The 25,244-nt window shown below is 39.2% G+C and overlaps 1 protein-coding gene across 3 annotated transcripts in view; it reads right to left on the bottom strand.

The window, feature by feature from the left end:
* CTNND2 (catenin delta 2) overlaps positions 1-25,244 on the bottom strand; it is a 679,731-nt gene that overhangs the window by 19,249 nt on the left and 635,238 nt on the right. For all 3 annotated transcript variants that reach the window (XM_054191357.1, XM_054191355.1, XM_054191356.1), the window contains 2 exons: positions 20,255-20,465; positions 16,841-16,925 (listed from right to left, as the gene is read on the bottom strand). In XM_054191357.1, coding sequence (XP_054047332.1) covers positions 16,841-16,925; positions 20,255-20,465 — 296 coding nt within the window. The remainder of the gene's footprint in view (positions 1-16,840; positions 16,926-20,254; positions 20,466-25,244) is intronic.

Below are 25,244 nucleotides of genomic sequence, written 5' to 3' on the forward strand. Positions count from 1 at the left end.
TCTTTTGACGACAATGAATATACATATTCTCCCTCAATTACACTCCATAAAGTCCAAGTGTTAAAGCTTGTTTGGCAGTGACATGTTTCTCATGGTACGTTCTTGGGAAAGCTGCAGGGATTAGATTTGGGGCAAGGGTTGGATAAGCACTGTAGAACACAGAAGTGGTACTGTAGTCTCACTGATCACTTTTTACTGGGTTAAGGAGCGAACAGTTGCCCTGTTCAACTTTCAGTTATTTTGAAAATAAATAATTTTCATCAGGCCCACAGGAAATAATTATTTTGTCAGCGTGACTAAACTTACTGTGCCAAACACTTATTGCTTAGGTATCTTATGAAAATATAATTTGAGTTTTCCACATTATTCTTGTGTTTAAAATGTAGGGAAAAAGAGAAAGCAGTTTTCTATCATATTTGCAAGAATTTCAAATTTTCAGAACTCTCTGGCAGCAGAGTCCTTGACTTGAGGAGATGATTTGCGGAGGTGGGTGGTATCAGACACGCAATTCTCTCGCTTCCTAACACAGTAATACTATGAGGACTGAATGAAAGTAAGCCCTGATGGGAACTGACACCACGCTGACACAACGGGAAACCAGAGCTCCTGCCTGAAGGATGCACAGAGGAGAGAGGAAAAAGAGGTGGCCAAGCAACGTGTGGTGGAGTTGGGAAGGAGCACCGACATCGCCAGCTCCGGTGCGGTGCCCAGTCTGGACAACCTCATGGCATCCACTCAGAAAGAAACCCCCCATCAGCTCCTGTGCTAATAGCCACGCAGCAAAAATAGGAACAAACTCTACCATCTGACTGATCAGCTATGTTGATCAGCTGCTGAGAAGACACCGACTTAAAAAGCACTGAGTGGTTTAGAAAAACTGTACTGTAGCTGCATGCACACAAACATCTCAATGCTGAAGAGCACAGTCTGCCCTGACGCCAGGCCAGTGATGTCCTGACATTGTCAGGAAGAAAGAGAGCCAACTTCTCGGAAGCAGAGGAATCTCACTAAGGAACAGCAACAAAAATGATGCAAAAAACCCAATAAGGAAACAGATAAAACTGAGAAACTGCGGAGAACGTTGTGCCCTGCCACCTCCAGGCTTACGAACTCTCCAGCATGCTACTTCTAGCTTCAGGCCCGATCCCCTTGTGACACATTTTTCTAAACAACTTGAAGCACACAGGACAAGACTTGTTTTGTCATCCTACTTCCTTTCTGTAAGCCAGCATTTTACTGGTTCCAGGAATTAATTGTAATAATAACTGCTCCTGTAATGGTAGCAAGCTGAAGAAATGTGAAGTCTTGATAGGCATTCACTTGCAGGAATCAGTAACCAGACCCACCGTGGTGTTAGAAGTAGGCGATACAGCAGCAAGGCAAAGTGCCTGTAAGTCCGTAACGTAGAGTCTACTTGCTTTGAAACTCAGGCAGACATTGCTCTGAGTTGCTGGTGTTGCTTCTTTTGCAAGCTGAAGCACTGCTGTCAGGTTAAATGAAACACCCTGACTGGTGTGCACCAGTGTGACACTGTCTAGAGGAAAAGATAAATCTGATGTGAATTAAGTCAGGGCTCATCAGACTTACACAGGTCTGGGCAATTCTTCACTGGGAATTTGTTGTCACGGCGCTAATAAGACATAACAGAAATTAGAACTGGATCAAATTATCTACATACATTGACATATGAAAGTTACGCATGTGACTTGATTGCGGTGAGAAATCTACAACGGTAACAAGGTTGGGGTGATGTACATATGTACCTCACAGAGCTCTTAAATGGGATTTTTGAAATACTGTGGTTTAAATGGTCACCAACCACCACACATCATTAGGCTTTATAACCTGGGATCATATTATTTTCTTTTAATACAAAAGCAAGAATAAATACATTCGCCAGTGCTTCTCAACAGAGATAGCGAGCCTGACTTCTCTCCCTCTGCCAGCCCCACGGCAGCGGAGGCTATCGGCGTACCTGAATACTGAGTCTGCTGGCAGGACTGCTCCCTGCGTGCCACCAAAGTAGCTGGCACGGAAATGTCAGCTGCTGAAGGAGCGATGGAGAGACAGCTGTTCTCTAAAAAAGCCCCTGCCTTCGTACCTGAAGCGTGTTTACTTTGGAAGAGGGATTTCAACTAAATTCTTACAACTTCAGCAACTATAGAAACACCCTTGAAAAACAGAACAACTAGTTTTAGATAAACTATCTATATTAAAAAGAAAAGTGTTCTTTCGTTTTTTCCCTTTGAATTTACAGCGCCAAAAACTATTATCAGTAAGCCATTCCTGAAAGGATTGTCCTTTCTGGATTTGGTTGAGTTGTTTCCAGGAAAACTCAAAACCAGCAGACAATTCCTAGGTATTGATCTGCTTTATGATGTATTCTAAATACATCTACTTCACTGATGGTTTTTTACTGCCACCAGCTAAACTACAAACAATTATAAGAAGTATATTGACATTTTTACTCCTAGGATTTTGTCTTTTGCTTCCAAAGTGGGAACTCAAGATACGTTGTTGAACAGAGGAGTAGGGACTGAGCCTGGAAGATCTTGGCAGCATTCACCTGTCTGATACGCTAGTGCTTGTTGCTCAGGTTAAATCCTTCAGACTGATTCTGCTTTAAGTCTGCAAGTGGAAATGTGGAGCAATTTCACTGGCTTCAAAAGACCAAGGGCTGCTGGCTCCAATTCTCCTGCCTTCCCTCCTCTCCTAAAGAGTTTTGAGCCAGGCCCTCAAAATAACACAGTGAAAACATGGATTACTAAAGCTCATCTTAATTTGAGGATTTTAGTACTTATGTTCATTGTCTTATTTCCACAGCTTATGAAAGCCAGAAAATTACTTAAAACAGAGAAATTATTCAAGTTTTGGGGGATTTAAAAGTATTATAATAATTTGGATAAAAGTGCAGCAGTTGCTCACAGTACGATCACTTGGCTGAAGCGGTTAAAGGAAAATAGAGTTTGCTTCCTGTGCCTTCTGATGATGATGATGCCAGTTACCTAGTGGTTACACGTTATGTTGGGAGCACGACACATGCCGCTGTGCGAGCCTGGGAGGAAGGCCACTCACTCCTCCCTTCCAGAGGCATAACCGAGGGGGGAGGATGGAGACCCCGCAGAGAGCACCAGGGGAGCAGTGCCATTTGAGCCAAGGCAAAGAGCAGCGGTGGCTGAGCGAGGCAGGGAAAGATGGAGCCAGCTGGGCGGCAGAGCTGCCATCAGAGCAGCCGCCTCTCCCAGGGGGTCTGTGTCCCCACCTCAGTGCCCGATGGCTGGGGGCTGCCCCACTCGCTGCTTCCCAGCTGGCACGGCTGTGCGATACACACACGCACCGCTTCAGCCTCCTCTCTTAGGATGTGCAGGGGCCTTCACCTCAGCACTTCTCTCCTTTTCACTCTGAATTTCAATGTACAAACGGCTTTTACTTGTAAGTGACCATTCCCGCATCCCAGATGCAGCGGAAGTTCAACTGTTTAAGAAGCTGAAAAAGAAATACGTATTCAGGGCAGCATGCGGCTTAAAAAGGGGCTCCCAGTCAGTCATTAACCACAGCAAAACTGTCTGGCAGTGGATGAGGATTATTAATTTTTCTGTAGGCTCTTTAAAGTGACATTTTCAGAATCAGTGGTTAAACTCCTTCTTTTCAAAACGAGATGTGTACCTCCCAGCCTTCATCTCAGCTTCTCTGAAAGCACGGACATTCTTTTCCTATTGTCAGTGGTCCACCCCAAAATAATTCGGAATATTTTCTCTCCCTGTTTTTCTCTTGTCATCACAAAGCCTGAGGAACTATACTCTTCTGAGACTATCACCCAATTATTTTTCTTTTTTAAGTATCACAGATGGCCGTTGCCAGTTTTCTCTTTTTCAAATGCTTTTTTGCATATGCAGTGTTCTCATCTTCTGATCACCTATCTTCCACCATAATTTTACGTCTCATCCCTTGATTTTAGCTATGAAGAGACACACGATGAGGGACATGTGTGATAAGGAAGATATGTTAATTACTTGCTGAATCTATCCGAGTGAGAAACAGCTACGTAACTATCCCTGGTTCTTTTATTTAGTGCAAGTCTGGGACGTTTCGGGAAATCACTGAGGCATTGCTGTACCTATCCATAATTAATTATTGATTTCCTGTTGTGTGAGCTGTGAAGATGACAAGACCTAATCTGATGAATAAAATAGCTATAAGAAAAGTGAATCGTATGTGAGGCAAAGCATGAAGGACAAGACTTCAGATACGGCAGAGTTCATTATTCATTTTGCTGAGGTTATATGCAGCTAAATAATAAACCTTTCAAAACACTGCAATAAAATGAAATAAATTCATTTTTCAAAGCATCACTTTGCCTCTTAAACAGAAATAAAATTGTTTTAATATATTTTAGAGGAAATGAAGGCAGTATTTGGCCCTTCAGCTAGAATTTCTGTTCTTCTATTTTCCCCTGCATAACTTATATAAGGTATAATTTAAATCATTAGAATCACAAAGAACTATTTTTTGCCTGTATCTTGCACGCACAAAAAAACTTGCACTCAAGAAAGTGTTTACGGTAATTTTTTACTTGCATTGTCATTTTCATTCCAGCAATGCAATTTCACCTATCTTAACACGTTTATGCCCTAGAAATGCAAACTCTGGCTCTTGGTCACAAAATCTCGGGGGCAGGACAAATACTACTTTATGGTCAGGGTCAGCAGTTTCTTAAGCCTGCTGGCCTTACGAAGACTAGAAACTAATCAACACCTCTTACTCTTACTTTGCATGCGTTAAACCATAAAATCAACCCAATACAACTCTTCTATTATACCTCTGAATGTAAAACATGAAAAAAAGCATTATCAGAATAAAATTTGCACCATTGTCTCTTATGGCTAAGAACATGGAAGGACTGATGATACTGACCGTCATTAAGAGCTATTAGGACTTTCTGCTTCCTGAAGAGCAGCACTGTAGCTGAAAATCGGGGATCATTTTATTCAAATGTGTAGCTGCCTGACAAATAAGGAATTAGCACCCATTTGGAAAAAATTACTATATAACCTCATGCTGTCCTTGGTTTTAGGTCAAAAGTTCTTGCATAAATACAGTTAAACTAGAGAGTTAGAGATCCCAGTGATTATTGCTAAGCTGGATGAGTTTTAAGGATATACTCCTTTGAATATGTAGTTTACTAACACATTTAGACATTAATAATGAGAAATGCATATTCTTTTTTACTGAAATATCTTTAAGAGTTTTTGATTTGGTAAATAAGAGCTCTAGTATTTTTAACTCAAACAGGAACAAACAATTGCACCACAGCCTACAACTCTCATTTTAGAGGAACCACAACTTTTTCTAAAAGCATTTTGTAAAATTAAAAGTAATAAAACCAATTTAGAAAGACCCAGTGAAACTTTTCATTTCTACTTTCTGCAGGAAGAAGAAGCTATAGCTCTTTTATCACGATGAACTGTACCAGCTAGTAAATGAAGTAAAACAATTCAGAACAAAGCACGCATAGTACAAAAGAGATTCCTTTCAAAATACGAGGTTTCTTTCATAGAAACTGAAATGGCAGAGGTATTTAGGCCATTTTTGAATTCTGTTAGCAGCTTTAGGAAGAGAAGAGGAAAGAAATGAGAAGGACTTCCCAGCAGTTTTTTTCCTCACCTATTATTAGATCACGTACAACATCAAAGAACTGAAAGTAGGATATTGATGCCCCAGCTTAATATTTCATCAAACTTTGATTGAATTTACATGTACTGGCCACGTCAAACAAACACTTTTAATCTCCTTATAGGACCAAGAAGAACGAGGAGGATGATAGCATAAGTACAGCAACACAGAGGAGCATCAGCAAAAGATGCCCCGTGTTATGCACCAGACCATCACAGCTAGATAATTTATCTCTGAAAAGACAACGTGCTTTGATTGCCATAATAATAAATGGAATTTGATTTCAATCCCCTCTGTGCTGCTTGCATATGCTGTTACTACTACTAAAAGTTCTACTGATCCGATTCATTTGCAAAACTATAAGCAGCCATCCAACGCACCGGTTCAACTTTGCTGGGAGAAACTGAGTTTCTCACCCATGCTCTTTACTATGCGTGTGCTTTTATCTATGTCTGAACCTAGATATGCAAACATGAAGCATACAAGTTAAATAAAAATGTTACTTTGCTCTGAATGGTAGAAATCATGTTCCTTGAATGAATTTTGGAGAAAAATGTTGACATAAATGAAAAATGGTTTCTCTTATCATTTATCTTTAAAAGACTTTTGAAAGTCTTTAGAAAGACTTTTGGATTCTTTTCAGTATTGTACCTCTGAACCCAGCTAAACTTTTTTTGCCATTAATGAATGTTATTTATATTTGTTTTAAAAATATAATACATTACGTAAGTGGACTAAAACTGTTCCCAGTCCCGAAAGACATGGAGATAATTTTCTTAGGTATCTGCTTTTTATTCAAGTATGAAAATCCAATCTTATTCTGAGGAACTGTACTTTGAGAAGAAAAATTCTGTAGATGTGACCTTCTGCTTATGCATAATCCTCCAGATTCTGGTTGCCTACTCGTACCTCTACCCTAAGGGTATTTCAGAAACTTCAGTTACACAATTCCCTTCAGAAAGAAGGCTCTAAGTCAAAGATACTGACTCCAGGGCTGCATTTTAAATTTTCTTTTCTTCAGAGAAGTTCAAAAGGCGGAGTACTATAGAGACAGACGTTACCCAACTATGAGATTAAATTTCTCTCTTTCAAATCTGTACTTAGTAACCTTAAAATGGTCTTGGGTTTTCAGGTGGGAAAAATCTAGTGGTTCCCACATAAGTCAGCTGGAGCTTAGCATGAGGCTCTCTATCAATGCCGAGGATGATTTAGCATCATATATATGTATGGCTCATCCCAGAGAACTGTTTGGACAAACTTTGATTCTTTTCTTATTTGTTTAACACCTGTTGAGTCTAGCAGGTTTTGGATGAGAATGGTGTCAGCTTCCACACACCTCATACTGATAATTTAGAAGAATTACTGCGAAGTCTGGTTCTTGAATTACCACTTACTACAATGCTGAATGTTAAAGGAAAGGACTGTCACGCCTTTAAGGCCCTCATCAGAAAAGCAACAGTGAAGCATAGCTGCAGATACTTCCTATGCTCATAGCTCAAACCATTAAGGTTTATTCCTTTAGGAATTCCCAAGCCTTCTTTGTTCAGACGTCATGCTTAAAGGCAGCATCTTCTAGGTCCATGCTGTCTCATGTGTATGTTTTAACATACACCCCCTCCTCCGATTTGTATATACATACCTACACACACATAGATATTTACGAGCAAAAATGCAGATACGTCGTCACACGGACATACAAGTATTCGCAGGGAGTGCAAAAAAAAGCCATTAGTTTGGCTTTAATTGTGCTTAGTCATCATACCTGATTTTTTTGGATACCATTCAGTAAAAAAGCCTGCAGCAAAATAGCGGAAGGATGAGCAAGGCCTTGCTTCAGCTACACAGGGCTGTTCTCCTGAAAATAACTATCATCAGTACTGAATCTTCAGTTCAGTACAGACTGTATCTTGCATTACTGCTAATATTTTAAATTCCATAGTAAAAATGTTTTAGAAAGAAACGTATAAACACTGAAATAACTGAAACATGACTAAAGGAATGGTAGGTGACACTGCATAGTAAATAAACCTTTGTCGAGAGTATCACAAAGAATTTAACTATGCAAAATGCAAAATGATGAAAATAAATGAAGTCTATTATACAGTAAACGATGGAATTCAGAAGCATAAAACATTTGAAAACATCTCCCTCTAACAATTGATGCAGAAACACAGATTTTGATACTCATATGTTGTCATGGTCATATAGGTAAGACCATTAATGTTTTGGATTCCAAAAGATTTTCTACCCTCTGTAGGCAGTGTAAAATACTAAAAAAAGAAATGTTATAACATAATGACAATCCCTTCTCTTTCTAGTATTGTCTGATACTATTAATAAACTCAAAGGGGGTTAGAAGGACCTAGCAAAAATATTACTTGATGTGATAGATAAGCTAGGAAAATCGGAACACGATCTACTTGACTGCACAAGTGAAAAGATAATTATTTGCATTAAAATGAAATCAAAATACCATTCAGTTTGACTTAGCATTTTTGTAATATTTTAGATACAAATTTTGTCTTTTTTTCTGAATTGTTCTTCTTAAAAACTAGCCAAATGATTTAGAATGATAATACAGGTAGGTGAAGACAATGTATTTGTGTTATGCCAAATGCTGAGAATCTCTTTCTCCCCCTCTCTCTTTTCTTTTTAAAAACTCAGGCACAGCTTATATACCATTTTTTCCATGAGTGAATACTTCTGGATAGTTCTGCATAGGCCAAAGTGTTTACCTGTATAGCTCAGATCAATTTATTCACACAATTTGCTCTTTAGGCTTAATGATTTTGCTCATGATACGTAAATTCCTACTGTATAGACAATCAGGGTATTATTTAAGCAGGCAACTGGCAAGGAAAAAGCCACAAATGTCAAAATTTACTTGACAAAGTTTTGAATGATTCTTAAAAAAACAATCCCTGGCAAGGCATATGCAGTGAAAAGAGGAGGCAAGTTAAATGATAAGTTTATACTATACAGTGATGCTGCACAGTGCTAATTATGTTGAAAAAAGTAGCATCAAGGAAAAAGAAAAACAGAATTCCAGACTAACGTATCATTCCTCACTGAAGAGGTTTTGTGTCTCTAAAACAGAATGTGAAAAGATTAACAGATTATCTTTGGTCTGCAGCTACTACCTGTTACTTCCTGCATAATAAAAAATATGCCTTTGGTTTAATGAAGAAATACTTTATATTTACATGTGCATTGGGAAAGGCAAGCCTATCTTACATGAACACTGGAAACTAATATACAGCATAAAATGTAGAATTAATAATACTCCAACACACACACAACAATCGGTAATACTAACTTTTTCTCCAGTACTGACACCAATGACAATTTCATGATTTAACAACCTAACAAGATTGTCATTTGACAAAAAGCCACATTTAAAATGCTCATTTAAAAGCGAATAACATGTATTTAGGGAAAAAAGACTGAAACAGACAGAAAAAAAGAAAGTATATATTTGAAGACTGTAATTTTTTTTGCTACATTGGTTATAGAATCTCTGTCTTCTAAAATTACTCAGATGATGCTTTAAAAAGGCTTGAATATGTTAATTGCACAGAAAATTTCCACATTCCATTTATTTAAAATCAGTTTAGGAATTTGCTTAATTCCTGATTAACAGAGGTAAGTAATGGCATATATCAGATGATGAAATGCTGGTTGTTTGAAAAATCATATTCCTGTTAGCTAAGGATTAAAAGGATTTATCCTAACACTGAAAGATATTTATGTCTAAAGTATTTAAATGAGGTCCTCTCTGATGTCTTCTCTCTTTTCCAGGAAAATTTAATAGAAAAAAAATATGAATGGAAAGAAATAGCACAACTACTATGTCCTGTGTGACCAGGAAAAACATGTCAATTCCTGTTTTCTCTAAATATTTTATCAGAAATAATACACAGACACACAAAGACACATATAAAGGTTTCTCCATGGATTTACTTGAACGTTGTGCATATGTAAGTATTTTGTTTTTGCAATAATGCCACAGTCACATTTTATTGTGAAAAAAATATTAGGGGGAAACCAAAAGACTACACTTGGTTAAGGAAATGGAATTTTAGTACATAAAATTAAATAGTGCCTCTAATAAATAAATGCCCAGTCACGCTAATTCTCATCAACTGTACTTATGGCTGAAGGAAATCTCTGTTGTTCTTATTAATAGAGATTTTGGAAATTAGCATTTGAAGAATTTAATTCACTCCTGGACACACTGATTTTTCTACAGATATGCTAGTTTACCTGGGATCCTCTTACCGAAATACTCAGCTATTGCTTTTTTCTTGGAGATGCCACTGGGCCAGAAAAGAAAGAGAAGTGCTTGATGAATTTAATCTGCTGTTGCAACATAGTGCTTATCAATAACTGCCTTTCTGTTTGAAAGGTTCAGACAATCAAAAAAGAGATTACAGAAATGCTAGAAAGCTTGCCAGGGAACTGAATGTAATGCACTTGTCCCTCTCTTGGGTATCTGCTGACCTCAGAGAGAGCAAAACTCTGAGACCTTCCTCACGCGGCTGAAATGAATGGGACCGCTCTCCTAAATGAAGCGAGACGCTTTCCATCTAGAACCTACAGGGTTCGGTAAATTAAATGGTATAATTCTAAAATATATAAAGGCTTTGTTACTTTTGATTCAAACGCCTCCTGTAGAATTCCTTTGGGTACAAATCTCAGTATGCATGAAACAGAACAATTCAACACTGGTCAGCTGACAGCCAGAATACCTGGGTTGGGGAATAGATTCTGGTTTCTTGGCTCTGGGAGAGAGTATGCTGAGCTTCCCATGACCCAGAGTGGTGGGTTGGTGAAAATCCTCTGTCATCAGTCACACTGAAGCTTGGGGCCGCCCACTGCCATAAATCAATCAATCAGTCAATCATTTGGTAAGCAGGTACTTGCATTTTCATAGTTAATATAAAAATGGGCTCCAGACAATGCCTTCTCTACAACAATAATCTAGTTTTATATTACAGTGGTGGGGGGGTTACCTTAAATTAATCCATTCCTTTTCTAAAACGGTGACATATTATTCTGAACAAGGCCTTGCCCATTGTATAGAAACAAATTAAGCCCCGCTGAAAGATCAGTACTGCAAAATACATGTGCTTATGAACAACAGGAGCACATAAATAGTTCTTTCAAGTCAAGCCACTTCTTTGAGGAACTATTATGTTCTGGACTTGGAAAGTAGATCCTTAATGTACAGTTTAAGTTCTGCAGAAACCTTTTCACCAGGTAAATTTAACCTAAAGACAGCATCTTCTGGGGGAATGTCTGACTGACGATAACCTTACCAGGAGAAAATCCAAGTCTACATTATAGCATGATGTAATTAACATTTTTAAAGGGTGAGTAGGTATATTTTATTTAAGAAAGAACTTTAGATTCTAAAACTCCTTGACTTGAGTTTTGAAGTTTATTGCTGGCAATTTTCATGGAGCATTTAGCAATAAAGGACCTGCTCATTTTATCATTCTGAAAGTCACGTGAAAAGAGAGTCCTCTTCTAGATCCAGACTGGCTTAACTGCTTTTAAGGCTTCGGGCAATTCTAAATGTCTTTTCCAGCCAATGACGGACAAGGCCATCTTCAGAGTGACTACTCTAACTTCATTAAATGCCTACCACAATACCCTCCCTGTTGTAAACGGCACACTACACACTGAAGGACGACTGCCTTTAACAGCCTCCCTGGTTTCAAATAACTGGTTGTATTTTTATTCATATGGCAGGTGAATAGGGCAAACGTTTCTATTATTCCATGCAGAACAGAAACCTACAATAACAAACGGAAAAGAAAAATAATTTCTACAAATTCATTGTGATCTCTACTTATATACTGGAAGAGAGGATAAGTGTAAACATAATGATTGAATGTAAACATATTTTGTTGGAGCCTAAGTAGTTAGGCAAAGCAAACCAATTAATAGAAAACATATTCTTTCTGACAGTTCTTCCAGCTTTTTAATACTACACACATTTAATGCTAATTGAAGCTTGGTTTTAGCTAATAAATTTTCTTTCATGTTAAGCTCATTTAGCACAACCCTTTTGCTCAAATTTCCTCATGTAATTTAACAAGCTATCTGTGTTTAAGAGTAGTTGATTATTTTCTTGAATATTGAGGTACATAAAGAGTTTACCAGCTAATGGAAATCTTCTCTCTTACAGTCACATTTGTATTTTCCAAGGTGTCCCCAAATCTTCAACCTGCTAGCACCCTAGAAACTGGCGCGGGGTCCAGTGTTCCTCACTTGGAAAAAGGTGTCCTTAAAGAATCACCGTAGTAGCTCCTTCACCTGGCTTAGGTGGCTAAATGTAAATGGGACAGGACCTCTTTCTGGAGACTGTAAGCAGCACTTAATTCTCCTGCTGATTGTACAGGTTACCAAGATGTTTGAAGAAGAGGGGTGTACCATGAGTCTGAAGCCCAGGGACAAGCAGGATAGCTCCTCTACCTGGTTGTTCCTTAGTGCTGAGCCACTGAACCATCCATGGGCCTATGGACCATGGGACCACGTCACCATTAATCAATTTTGCACATCAGATTTTAAGTATTTTGGAATAGACTCAGAGGCAGTCTTACTTGTATAAGTCTTACTTGTAGAGAACAAAGAAGTTTGAAAATGACATTAAACTTACTCTTAAGGAGACAATATTTCATCTACTGATGAGAAATTGTGATGATCACCTCTTTTTTGCTTGCTAAGCTTTAGCAGTATTTAGAAATTAATCACACTAAATAATGTAAATACTGTTTATATGGGAATGAACCTGAACCTTGTTTTCCTCTTGGTGGGATTTTTTTTCAGATTAGATTTCTGTTTCAGCTATTGCTCAGTAAACAGAGCAGGTATTTCCTCTGACCTCTTCCATGATGAAGTAGCTGCAAGTTAAACTTCTGGGATGGCTGGCAACTCCTTCACTTCCAGACTAAAGTCATTGCTTCCTCCTGGTCTGTCAGGTCGTTTTTTTCTGTAATTTTAGGACCGGAAACATTTATGCATTTTACAACTTTTCCTTGTTGGACTATGTTAGGATGGTGCCAAATTAACCATACCAGGGAGCGAAATCTTCTTTGTCGTTGTAGGCACAAGCCTACAATGGATGGCAAACACTTGTCACCTCACTCACAGATCTGAACGCTGACTATTTATTTTCTGTGCCTTTTCCATGCCAGCCCAGCCGAACAAGTCTATGTGTCCCACTGAAGCCACCACAGAGCTATGAGCTGGAAATGCAGTACACTGGATAGAACCTCTCAGTGGAGGGGACAGGGTACATAGCTCTGCAAACACAGTGCTTAAGGTATCGTGGACTTTCAGAGCTCTCCAAGTGGAAACTGAGACAACGAAGCCTATGCTCCCTCCTCTTCCTTGAGTTTGCAGCTCAGGCGGCAAGTTAGAATTCTACCCATCATTCTCCTGCGCCAGAAAAGCTAGTCTCCACCTAAGCAGGCTTTCAAGAGAATAAAAAGCTATTTGAGAGACCAACAGTTCAAAGAGTACAACTCCTGTTGTATTGGCTATTAATAAATGGGCACAATGTTCCTGCTCCAGCAAACTGAACGAAAGCAACACACAAACCTTCAATCCTTATTTTTTATAGGATCTTGGGAATCCCAGGATACATCAGATGTTGCAGACTGCTTAGTTTGTCTCCCTGGTAAAGTTCAATTTGCTGCAAAAGTGCCAGCTCTTGCTTCTGAGGCCTTACAGAAAGGACCTATGAAATCAATAGGGCTTTCTCATTGCTTTCACCATGTGCAGGATCAGCCCACTGCAGAGAAGTTCCTGGGTACCAGAACTCTGAGCTCTGGACTGTCGGAGCTACGTTGCTTGCAGGGTTTGTTCGGTCCATCTGCTCTGCCTCTCTTTTTAAACACAGCACATGGGCTAGCCTAAAACTCTTTTTTCCAGAAACACTTACATCACTAGCTTAACTTGGTTTACCAGATTTAATTTTTTATGCTTTCTACCTGACTGACTTGTGGAATAATGTTGCATTTTTCAGGATAAAAAAGACGGGTAGGGCCTTAATTTTTTGTGTTGTCAAAAGATACTGTTTGTATTCTTAGCCAGATACACTACGACCTCGAGACAGGGCACATTGCTTGCTTTGGTCAATGAAGTTAACTGAGTCGTTGCAGTTGCTGCTGCAGTTTTTGGCTTTGAACACACCAGAGAACGGGCAGTATCTGTCAGACACTGAGCAGCACAATGGAATTTGTGCACACTACTATTCTTCTTAAGCAACATAGCTGAAGCCGGCACCCTGAAATCTGTTACATTTGGGCTATTTTTTATGCAATAGCTGATTTTGACAGTGTCCTTAGAGGCTGCTTAATTTAGGTTTCACTACGTAGGCATATTAATGTTATAGCCTCGGTTAAAGCTGAAGAGCCTGCTCACCCACGATGGGATGGAGCTTGCAGGAAGCACTGCATCCACCCTGCTTAGGGCAGCCCCGCTACCGGCACCAAGCGGGGGACTAGTTTCTGACTCCTGCGCTTCTCGACACTTCACAGCCAGGAGTTTATCGGGGAGCGCTGCAAGTGGGAAAGTGGTACCAATGCGCTTCTTGGCTTTTGGTCCTTCACAGGTGTGGCAAGTCATTAGGTCACCACACCAAGGCCCAGCTCTGGATGGACTTTCTGTCAGTGCAGCTTATATTCTGCCAGCTGCAGGATAACTCCTATAATGCTGAGCAAAATTAGAAAAGCAAATGAGATTTTCATGTTTTTGCTGATACAGTCATATTTGTACTAAATATATTGACTACTACTGTATCAGCAGTAAACATATATTGCTTTCTTTCCCCATTCATAAAAAGGATAATCCTTCTTTTCTTTTTACCTCTCCTTACTTACTCTACTGTAAACATGTAGCTCTAAAATATACCACAGTCCAAATTATCTGGTTACACGTTTTCTCAAACAGTAAGGTAAGTGCTGCTGCTTTTTCTTAAATGTGATGTGATGCTTGTAATTTCCTTGTATTACGATACAAAATTGTGCCTCTCCGTAGGCCGCCAATTCTTTGAAAGTAATTGTATAGATACTTCAGTACATAGGAAGAAATTGCTGATGGTTATGCAATGGGATTTACCTGCACACTTCAAAAAGGCTGTGCAAGTGCAAGACACTGCAAAGTGCTGATCATATGATACTGTCAGCTGTATGTTCGCTCGTTTTTACTACCATATGTATTTTAATGGGACAAAATAAAGACTGCATTGACCCAGTATCTTTATATTACATAATTAGCTGATTATAATGCAAATCTTTTTCTAATGCAAACTTTTTTATAATGCAAACTTTTCTAATAGTTGTATCGTAAAAACATTATTTTCCCAACAGTGGTGAAACTCAGCCAGCCAGCATAACAGTCAACCTATTATTGGCAAGTTCAAGAAATATTATGGACTTTATAAAGATTACTGTATGTCTTTTAACAAACCAGGGTATCTTAAATTAACTATCTGAACATTTTGATTAAAAGTAACAATGCTTAGCAGCATATGTAACGAGCATCCTGGAAGCTACCTCAAAGGCTAGCCTGCCCTATTTTCCATACCGCAGGTGTGTATTTGTGGCTGCAGAAAATGTTCTTTAAAGCATGCAGGGCACCTAGTACCCGCGCATGCTTAGTGTGTAAGCACATTACCAGGTATTCACATTGGCAGCCAACAGAATGGCCTTTAGGTAGCAGTACATTCAGAAGCCATACAGCATATACACTAACTCAAGCATGGAGCAACCCCAGAAACTGCTTTTCCATCACAGCATATACATACAGACAGAAGGTTGGAAATGAGCCAGACGTTGTAAGACCCTCAAAGAGATTACGCTGCAATAAAGTTCAGCCTCTACAGTGCAGCCACCCACACGCACAGAAGTCAGGCTATGCATGCTTCCAGCGTGTTACTGCCTTGCGTCAAGAAAAGCCTACCCTAGCTCATGTTTGTTCCCACCTCTTCATGGGACAGTTCAGTACCAGCGCGTTACTTGGAACGTCTTCGCATATGGTATCCCTAGGGCTGCCAAGGATGACTGAAAATACTGGAAGTGAACAATGGGAGAGACTCAATAATCACCTTCCTTACTCCTCAGACTTGACACAAGCAGGGCTGAGGCATGCAAAAGAACAGCATTTCAAACAGAAGGTCAGCTTCTGCTAGTTTGAGATTTGGTGCATAACTAAGTTCTTTTCTTGTGCAAAATACATACACAGCACAGACTACACTGCCGTGAATCTTCTCTACTTCACAATTCTTATGCCTCAGCCTTAACTAGGACTCAAACTTTTGTGCCATATGAAGTCTTAGCTCTCTCTGCTGAGATTACAAATACAAGTATCAATTAGATCAACTGTGAAATTCCATGTAGCAAGAAGACCTTTGAGAACTAAATCTGCAGGCTGATACTCACATGGAGTGTAATTAAGTTTGCAAATATTCAGCAAGAATTACTTTAAACATTGTCATTTACTAAGTAGACGCTTATGTTTTAAAAGCTATACTGGATGTTGTTTCACAGGGTCGTATTACTGTATTGTGATTAATTTTTAAGAGGTTAGCAGGCCTGTGGGAATGGTATGGTGCTATAGACTCCATAGACTGTCTGAAAACCAAGTATATGATCCTACTCTCTGCCAGCCGACTGGAAGTGAAGCTATCAAGTTTCAGCCCAGCTCCACATGTAACTGGTCCCTAAGCACCACTCCTTCAGATACTCTTGTTTACAAACTCATGAGGAAATTTGGGAGCTGAAGGGCTGGAAATCTGGTAATCTCCTCAGGAGAGGGTGGGGAGCTGTAAGAAGGTACGGTACAGTAGGAGAGCTTGCATAAGTTTGTTCTATGAACAGAGGACTTCACTCTCCAGGGCTGTCAGACCCATCACTTTCTGTATGAATTCTTTTGAAAATCAAATTCACATGCCTTTTTCACCACCACACGTATTTTCAAAAGGTATTTCTATGCTAAAAGTAGAAATAAGGGAAAACCCCATAGCTCCAAATATCCAAAATCTTAAACTCTAGGTGAATTTCCAGTTCACATAAATGTTTTGGTCTAAAGTCTCTCAGCCCCCAAATTTGGGTAACCATATGAAAGATGACAAATCTAGAAAAAACCCAAGCCTTACCTTCTTGTAGAGACTTCTCAGGTCTCTGTACTGCCACATACTATTGAGGACCTGAGATGCTGCTTTCACCACTTTTGGCGAATGCCTGTTACACACATATATTGAAAGGGGAGAGAGAGAGAAAGAAAGAGTGAGAAAGAGACTGTTAATTACAGGACTGCATTCATCCCAATTTTCAAATGCACTGCTATGGATTTAAACCCACAATTAAACTTGTGTTTTAAATGTACCATAAGATCTTTAGTTGGCATCTTGGAGACCAATGTGTTTTTAATCAAGGGCAATACATGTTATTTCTGTAGTACTAATTACTCTGTGAGGGGCAAAATGTGTGTTCCTCAGCACACTGAGACCAAGGATTCATGCCGAGAGCGTAAGGAGAGGCAGCAACTGGCAAAATTGTTGAGGACCCAACTGGATTATGTACTTCTAAGAAGATGTCCTGGCTACAACTTTTGGCATAAAGGACAAGAAGTTAGAGTCAGAGTTTCTTTCTCTATAAGCTGCCAAACTTCAACCCATGACAGTGTGGCTCAACACATTAAGTGCCTCTTAGCAGTGGCCAAAAAACCCACTGTAGATGGGTGATGAGCACTGTTTTTGAAGTGCAGAGCCAAGATGCAGATATACAACTGATTGATTATAAAAATTCAGGACAAATTTCCTTAGGAATCCAAATTAGGACTTGCATCTTGCTCACACCATTACCCTTTAATGACGGCAATGTGATGTCACGTTGAAACCCAACTTCACATGGACTTTCTCTTCAGAAAGGTTTTGAAAGAAGTTCTAAACTATTGTTACAATCAGTTGGACTCATATATTCCTCTTGGAATAGGGAACTTTAAAAAAAATCTAAAAAAAAATATATCCGAGTGTATTCATCTCAGTGAAGAAGGTTGAATAGAAAAGGACAAGGAAGGTAACTCAGCCCACTGAGGAAGCACACACTGTGCTGTTCCAATAACACACATAAAGCAGCAGAGCACTAGAAAACCTTGTAAAGGTCAAAGTCTGGAGTGAAGATGGATGGAGTTCAGGGCAGTCACTGAGGTGCTTCATGTTTTAGTCAGAAAAGGCACATGGATTGCAAAACCAAAGAGAAACCAGAAAGCCAGCAGCATATCTTACTGGTTTGGGCAGGTAGTCTTCTGAGGGGTCAGGCTCTGGTGCATCCTGTGACCTCTGAGTAGGACCACCGGTAGGGTGACACTCATGCTGGTGAAGCAACGTTCCTGATGCAACGGACTCAAGTAACTTGTACAGTATTTTGCTAGTAATTTATTTGGTGCTTTTTTTTCCCCTTTTCTTTCATTTCTCACCCAGAGTACAGCAGTAGGTGAATAACTGGTGAATAAACAGGAATTTGAAAACTCTTTCAAGCATAATTGTTTTTATCATACTCCCAGCTCTACGAGCTAGTTGGCTGCCGGTAGCACGGAGCAACCAGCAAAATAACTGTGCCAACCACACTGTGAGTACTGAGGAGAAACAGGAATGATGTGAAGCCAATGTGGGCTTGGCCAATATGACCTTATGAATGCCAGTTCTCTTGTGCTGTCACAGAGGGAAAGTGCTCAAGCCCTGGGCATGTTCCAAAGGACAGCGGGGCCAGCCCCACACTCCTGGCACTGACACATACCAGGATGCATGGCCAGGCTGGTATCCTGCACTTGTAGAAGCAGATGCTTCATACTGGACAAGATAAATTCATACTGAAGTGTTTTACCATATTAAAGTGAGCATGCCAGAATTTGCTATCAGTCTAACAATCAGCAATTCTGATTTTTAAACAATGGAGTACCTATAAGAAACCAAATCAAAGCAATGGTGCACAACAGTAACATTTCTGAAAGCTGAAAAATGGAACTTTCACTTAAGATAGGTATTTGTAGTGCTGTGAGTTGACAGGTTTTCTTGTTCTAGAACTGTGTAACTTGTAACAGTAATAACACAGGACCGCAACTCGAAGTACTTGAGAAGAGGGATGTGTATTGTGATTTGGGAGGGCATTTTGGGACTGCTCAACAATATCTGGGCTAAATACTTTAATTCTACATACATATGTCTTTCACACTTATGAGGAATGCTTAGGGAATTATTCCCTTGGATCCTCCTAAAACCGCCCGTGACACCTGTAAAGTTCCAGACTCAACAGGTATTAATCGTCTCTACCAGATAATGAACAGGTAGACAAATGCAGTATTCTGTGGAAAGACACATCAACTTAAGAGAAATGGATATGAACCTGCTTTCAATATCAATACATTTGATCTAGATTTAATGATAATAGAAATGCAAATGTAAATAAATCAGCAGAGCACAGGGAGCTCCCACAACTGGAATCACATACTCTGTTATGCTATTACTTTTTACCCTTTACAATTAGAATGTGAGAATGTTTCAATAATGAATTTGGTATGAAAAGAAAAGGGTGACAACAGAGGAAAAGAAATGTGATTAAAGTATATTGGCAATGCTCCGATCACATAGGCGAGCATCAGTTCTCACACCAAATGTAGGGTGCGTAAATCTTGCCTTCAGGTTGTGGCCTGGCTTTGTGGGGCTCTTTTAGAGCTCTGATGCTGCAGTAGGCTGTGTGATGACAGCTTCGAGTAGGTGGACTGATGGGTTTCGTACACTACAGTGAAGGCTTTTTATTTTCAAACTGCCACAGTCCCACTGCACTATACGTCTGCAGGTTGACAAATATGAGAACCAGGCTATCTCTTTTAGGCAAAAGAAGGATAAAGAGTGAACTCTTCATGAAGAGTGCGTACATAGGAAAACAGGTAAGATGAAACCATAGCTGCTCTGAAAATGTCACAGTTGTGTGTAAGAGTTTTGCATGTTTTGGTGCCTCACAAAGTAGCCTGCAGGTATCCTAATGCTCACTCAGGAACATGGTGTTGGGAAAATCCATGGGTCCCTTTTTCTGCTATGCCCCACCTTATGAGCAAGCCGGTGGCAGGGAAAAGGGTGCTGTGAAGAGGGACAGTGACTTTACTTTCTTCAATCCCAGAGCAAGAGGAGCAGTAACAGAGATCCTTTCACAGAATCGCTCCACCTGCACGTCACCCCTCCTGCAGGGTGCAATCCAACAGCTCTGGTCCCTAACATTTATCAGGATCTTCTGAAAGCGCTTAGAGGGAGCGGTTACTGTAGATAATTACTCTTTCTTAAACTGCACATGCAGTGCACTCCACTCCCTGCTGATGGTACGTCAAAAATAAACCACAGCAGACTTTTGCTATTGGTATTCCCTGTTTCTTGTCACCTTTCACACTGGACACATGATTTCTGATGAAACTACAGAATTCAGCTCACGATTGCACAGAAGAGGCAAACACATACAGGACTAGTAATAACTACTGGGGACGTTAGAAAAGGTGCAAGGTGATTTGCAAAACATACTTGTCTCCTTTACTCTTAGATATGCCAACCAGTTTCTCAATGCCGCCTGCGTCTCGTAAGGCCTTGGCATTCTCCATGTTTTTAGTGATGACTTCATGCAGAGTGCAGCAAATGGCAGTAACGGTGTCATCAGACATGGCCTTGCTCGCTGAGCTGTTGCTGTTGTTAGCGCCTGGCAGTCGGTGGACCAGATCCCTCATGGCATACTTGCCTTTGTTGAAAGAAAATGAAGGGAGAATTCAGAAGATACAGCAATAAAGGGTGATGGAGAAGTAGTACAGGGAAAACACACAAGACTATTAGCACCATTTGCATCATTGCATGTGATCTAATTGGCTACCAATACTATTTTGGAGCAAGCCACATTTATAACATTGCATGTTCAAGCATTTCACACATTAGGGACTTTTAATATTTCTATATTACACCAGTTGGAGACTTCAGATATAGGCTGCATCAAGCCCTTATGAGAAGGAAATGTTGACAGTACAGGCCAAGTACATGTACAAAGATAACCTGAATACCACAACTTACAGAGCTTGGCAAGTCCTTATTTCCCATCACACAACTCATAACACAAGTTACTACAAATAAAACGAGCACCAGTTGTTAAAAACACTACAGTGAATGCAAACCCATGACATTGTTATTATTTGTGAAAAAGTCTTCTCCGAAGGACCAGTTTCATTGAGCAAGGTTAATTCTATACTACATACAGTCATTTAACTGGGTTTATTAGTATTTCTATGTCTACTGCTTATTCAGTGCTCAGAGATGACACTGCACTCTTCCACACATCCTTATTGTATGCATGGTACAGCCCAGAAAGGAAGCCTTTCTGACATCTATTCCTGTCTGATGTTAAGAGATTATATTATAGAACACTAACTTCCAGAACTTAAAATCTCCTAAAATGAAAGGTGCAATGAATTTTTAAAATGGTCACATTGAACTGAAGACATGAAAAAGAAATTCTGTTGATTATTGTAACTTTTTTTTTTTTTTTTTTTTTTTGCAAAATTGTGCCTGAAAGTCATGTAGTGCTTGTGAAAATAACACAAGAGCAACTTCTGGGAATTTATATATATACATACACTAAAAATGTAAATGTAAATACATATAAATGTAGGGTGAGATTAGCACCGGCAGACATATGAGAAGCCTGACACCAGTTCTAGAAGGTCACTATTACGGTAAAATGGCAGCTCAGTCCTTCAACGTGACGAAGATAAGATCAGAGAGGGCGAGGGCTTGATGGAGTTGTTGCTGAGGTCAGTGAAACAACTCTGAATCACCTTCAGTGCAGCTGTGCTAGGAATTTGCATACAGCAATCACCATGAGAGTGTATCACGCAGGATGAAAAGGACAGGAAAATTGGGAAAAATAAATATAATTAGTGATCTAATCTACATTACATTTTATGAATGAAATAATCAGGTATGATTATTGTATATAATATGATAATTTAATCAGGTTTTTTTTCTTGATAACTTAAAAAAGTTCTGATCAATTAGTATTTATGAGTACCTATTAAAAATCTTATTTCTGAATTCATAAATTCAGTTGTGTGTGTCCGTATTTGAAAGCAGAAGTAAGAGGAAAATCACATCTTTTAACTATCAAATGTTAAACTATTTTTATTTCTCACTATTTTGCCTGCTGTAGTGGAAATACAGCCAGTCATTTGGAACAGAGTATTCATAGTACAGATAAAAACTAAAACCTCTGTACTGAAACGTTAAACTTAAACATTATCAAATAGATCTTGTGGTAATGTGAGACCTTAGAAACTACTCACTCTGTATCATGTAAAAACATTCCTGATTATAAAAAGCATACCATGACCAACAAAATTTGAATCTCACCGGTGTGCTGCAATACAGATAGAAATCTTGCGCTCAAACATTTTTATTTCTTTACACGTAATATTTAATTGGTCGTTTGCATTATTAGCTTTTCTGCAATATTATTAACGTCAGATGCAGTACAGATGTTAACACCACTTTTTCTTTCAGAAAACGTTTGTTTGAGCGAAGGGAAACTCTTTTTTCCTCCCATAAATATAGGAAAGACTGTTCAAGAACAGCCTGAAATGCTCTTTACATCTCCATCAGTTTGTTCTATGTAACACGAACACACTAATAGCTGCTTATCACTTAAGGTGATTACTTCAGTCTGTAGCATACAGTAAATTTAGCTTGTGTATCAAAAAATAAACAACAACCATGATTTGCTGTAGCTTTTACTCCTCTAGTGCAGTGTCCGCCATGGGTCAGGAGTAAGTACAACTAGATAAATCAGATCAGTGAGACTTTCTGCTTTACCCTGTACATGCATCCAGAACAGACCAATGCTCCTTTTTCCTTTCGTACTTCACTTAAAGCACAATGGAGCATCTCACCATCTCAGTGCTCTGGTGGAACCAGATCTCAGTGATCATTCCATTAGCAGCCAAAGACTCTGTCCCTTAGCACTGTGTATAAGGAAACCTGGATGGCTGCCCAAAGCAGATTTCTTTCCTCGGACTGGCCTATTATTCCAGTTAATAGTATTCATGCCAGTACACACACCCAGGCACACAAGATGCTTCTTACAATAAATAAAGGCTTTGAAGCTATCAGGAAAAGCTCAGTGGGAAAACTAAAATAAACACAATCAAACACGGTATAAGCTTTCTGGACATGTTGATGCTCAACAGTTCTAATATTTCTTCTGTGCACACACCTAAATTAGGCATGAGAAGATCAAAGCAGCATTAGAAACTTCAAAACAGTAAACCAGGCTTTTTATACATAATGTCTAACAGTGGGACAGTACAGCATCCCTTATTCTGAGTGGCTGTAGCAATTCCAGCTTTATTCAATTCTTAATCAGTTGCATATTTAAACTAAAACATATTCTGAGCATTTTTGGTTGTTTTTTTTCCCCCCCCTAAGAATTGAATCAAATTTAGCCTTTGTATAGAAAGTGCCAGAAGACTCACAATGCATTTTGTAGTAGCTGCAGTCATGCAAGCTGGTGTCCAGTTTGGAGACCCCCCCATCAGAGCCTCTAATGATAATGACAGGCCCTTAGTCATGCCAGGTGCTGCCCGCAGGGGGGAGACAGCCTTCGTCTTCCCTGCCCTATCCCTGAGGTGCAGCGAAAGCCGGAACTGCCACCTCCATGTGGGTAAAGCAGCTGACCACATAGGCAGGCATCACGGCTCAAAATGCCCTTCCAGAGGTTCACCAGAAAAAGGTGTCACAGCTGGAAGAAGAGGGGCTACAGGGTCCATCTAAGGGTCCTTGTTTACATGGTCTTAAAATCTATTAAATCTCTTCAAATCTCTACATCTTTTAAAATCTAACAAGTGTAACTCTTAACATATTTTCTGCGATTTTAGGACTTTGAACACTTTCTTAGCTATTTGAAAATGTATTTGGGATGAGAAAGCCCCCCGTCTTAGCCACAAAAATGTGTCATTAATTTAATTTAATTCAAAACATATGAACTTATATTGAAAAAGCAGTAAATTTGCTTTAATTTAGAGTTAAGTCATAAAAGTTAAAAGTTAAGGACTATTCTTTATACTGTAGGAAACATTCCACAGTAACTTGCTTGCATTCTGAATGCTTGCATTCCTAAAACTATGCACAGTTAATGAATTACTGCATTATATTCAGAGAAAAAAAAAAATCAGTATCAGTTACCTCCTCTTGTCTCAGGTTTGTTCCTGCTGCTTTACAACAGGCATGAAGGAGAGAGAACCTGTGGTTTTTAGCATTAACTATAGAAGAAATCCTACTTGAGTTTAGAGTGGTCGAAATGTCGAGTAACGCCAATGAAAGCACAGCTACTGCTACATCAGCCCAACACAGCTGACAACACATGGGATCCTTGACTTCTGCATCAGTGTATGTTACAATCTGCAGAGCGTTTGCATTTAGAATTATTTTTTTCAATGTTAAGAACCTCTTCTGAAAGCAGACTGCAACGTAGAAATGGAAACTAGTCTTGTAATGTCAGCAAAGTTTTATCTAGCCCGGCTAGGAGGAAGGCTGGGGAATTCAACTCGCAGCTCAACAAGTCTTCCTGAGCTGAGGAAGGGAGAACTGATGAAGGTCCTGGGAAGAGAGGAGGATGTGTGTGAAAACAATACTAAAAATAAATAGCATTGTTAATTTTTGTTAGGGTTCATACAGAACTGCTTTCATCTACAAATATTTATTTTTTTTTTAATTTGAGCAACATTACAAATTGTAAGACCCAAAACTGATTTGATGCTTTGAAACAGGATTTATATAATATGATTAAACACAACCCCCAGCTTGACAAGGAAAAAAGAAATCATATTTATTTGTTCCATTTCATTCATAAAGGAAGGAAGACAGGCATTAAATAGCCATAATTTGGGGGCAATGTCACAGGAAAAGGGTTGTCCTGTAGATGTTTGGGACAGCGTTTTTCTGACACTATACATTTTGAAGTTGCTTTTCTAAGATAAGACTTTTATCACTGTTTTATATAGAGAGTAGGATTCAGTACACTAAGTCTTTGACTGTAAGATCATAAGGTTTGCTTACTAAACATTTCAACAATGCAGATTTAGTATCTTCTCCTCTGCATGATAAAGTCTCATTAGCACCCTAGTGCATGCCTTTGTTACTTAATTCAGGAGACTTTTTCCTTCATAGGATCAAACTGATAGCTGTCCTACGAAAGATTTTGCCTTCAGAGCAAAAATGTAGAGCAAACTATTCTTCTGGTAGATTTAACAGGAGCAAAATCATCACAGATAAGGTTCCACTTCCGGAAATATTTCCCTACTATTGCCTTGAGATAAATTCACTGCTGGTGTAACCCCATTGACTTCATTTCCATTTTCACTCATCTCTGAAAAATGACTTTGACACAATGGCACATTTATTAAATAGTTGTGGCATGGTTCCTAGTTTGAGAGAACAAGACTAGGAAAATTAACCTACTGAAAACACAAGAAACCTTAAA

This window comes from Rissa tridactyla, chromosome 2 (genome assembly GCF_028500815.1).
Source record: "Rissa tridactyla isolate bRisTri1 chromosome 2, bRisTri1.patW.cur.20221130, whole genome shotgun sequence".
Taxonomy (NCBI): domain Eukaryota; kingdom Metazoa; phylum Chordata; class Aves; order Charadriiformes; family Laridae; genus Rissa; species Rissa tridactyla.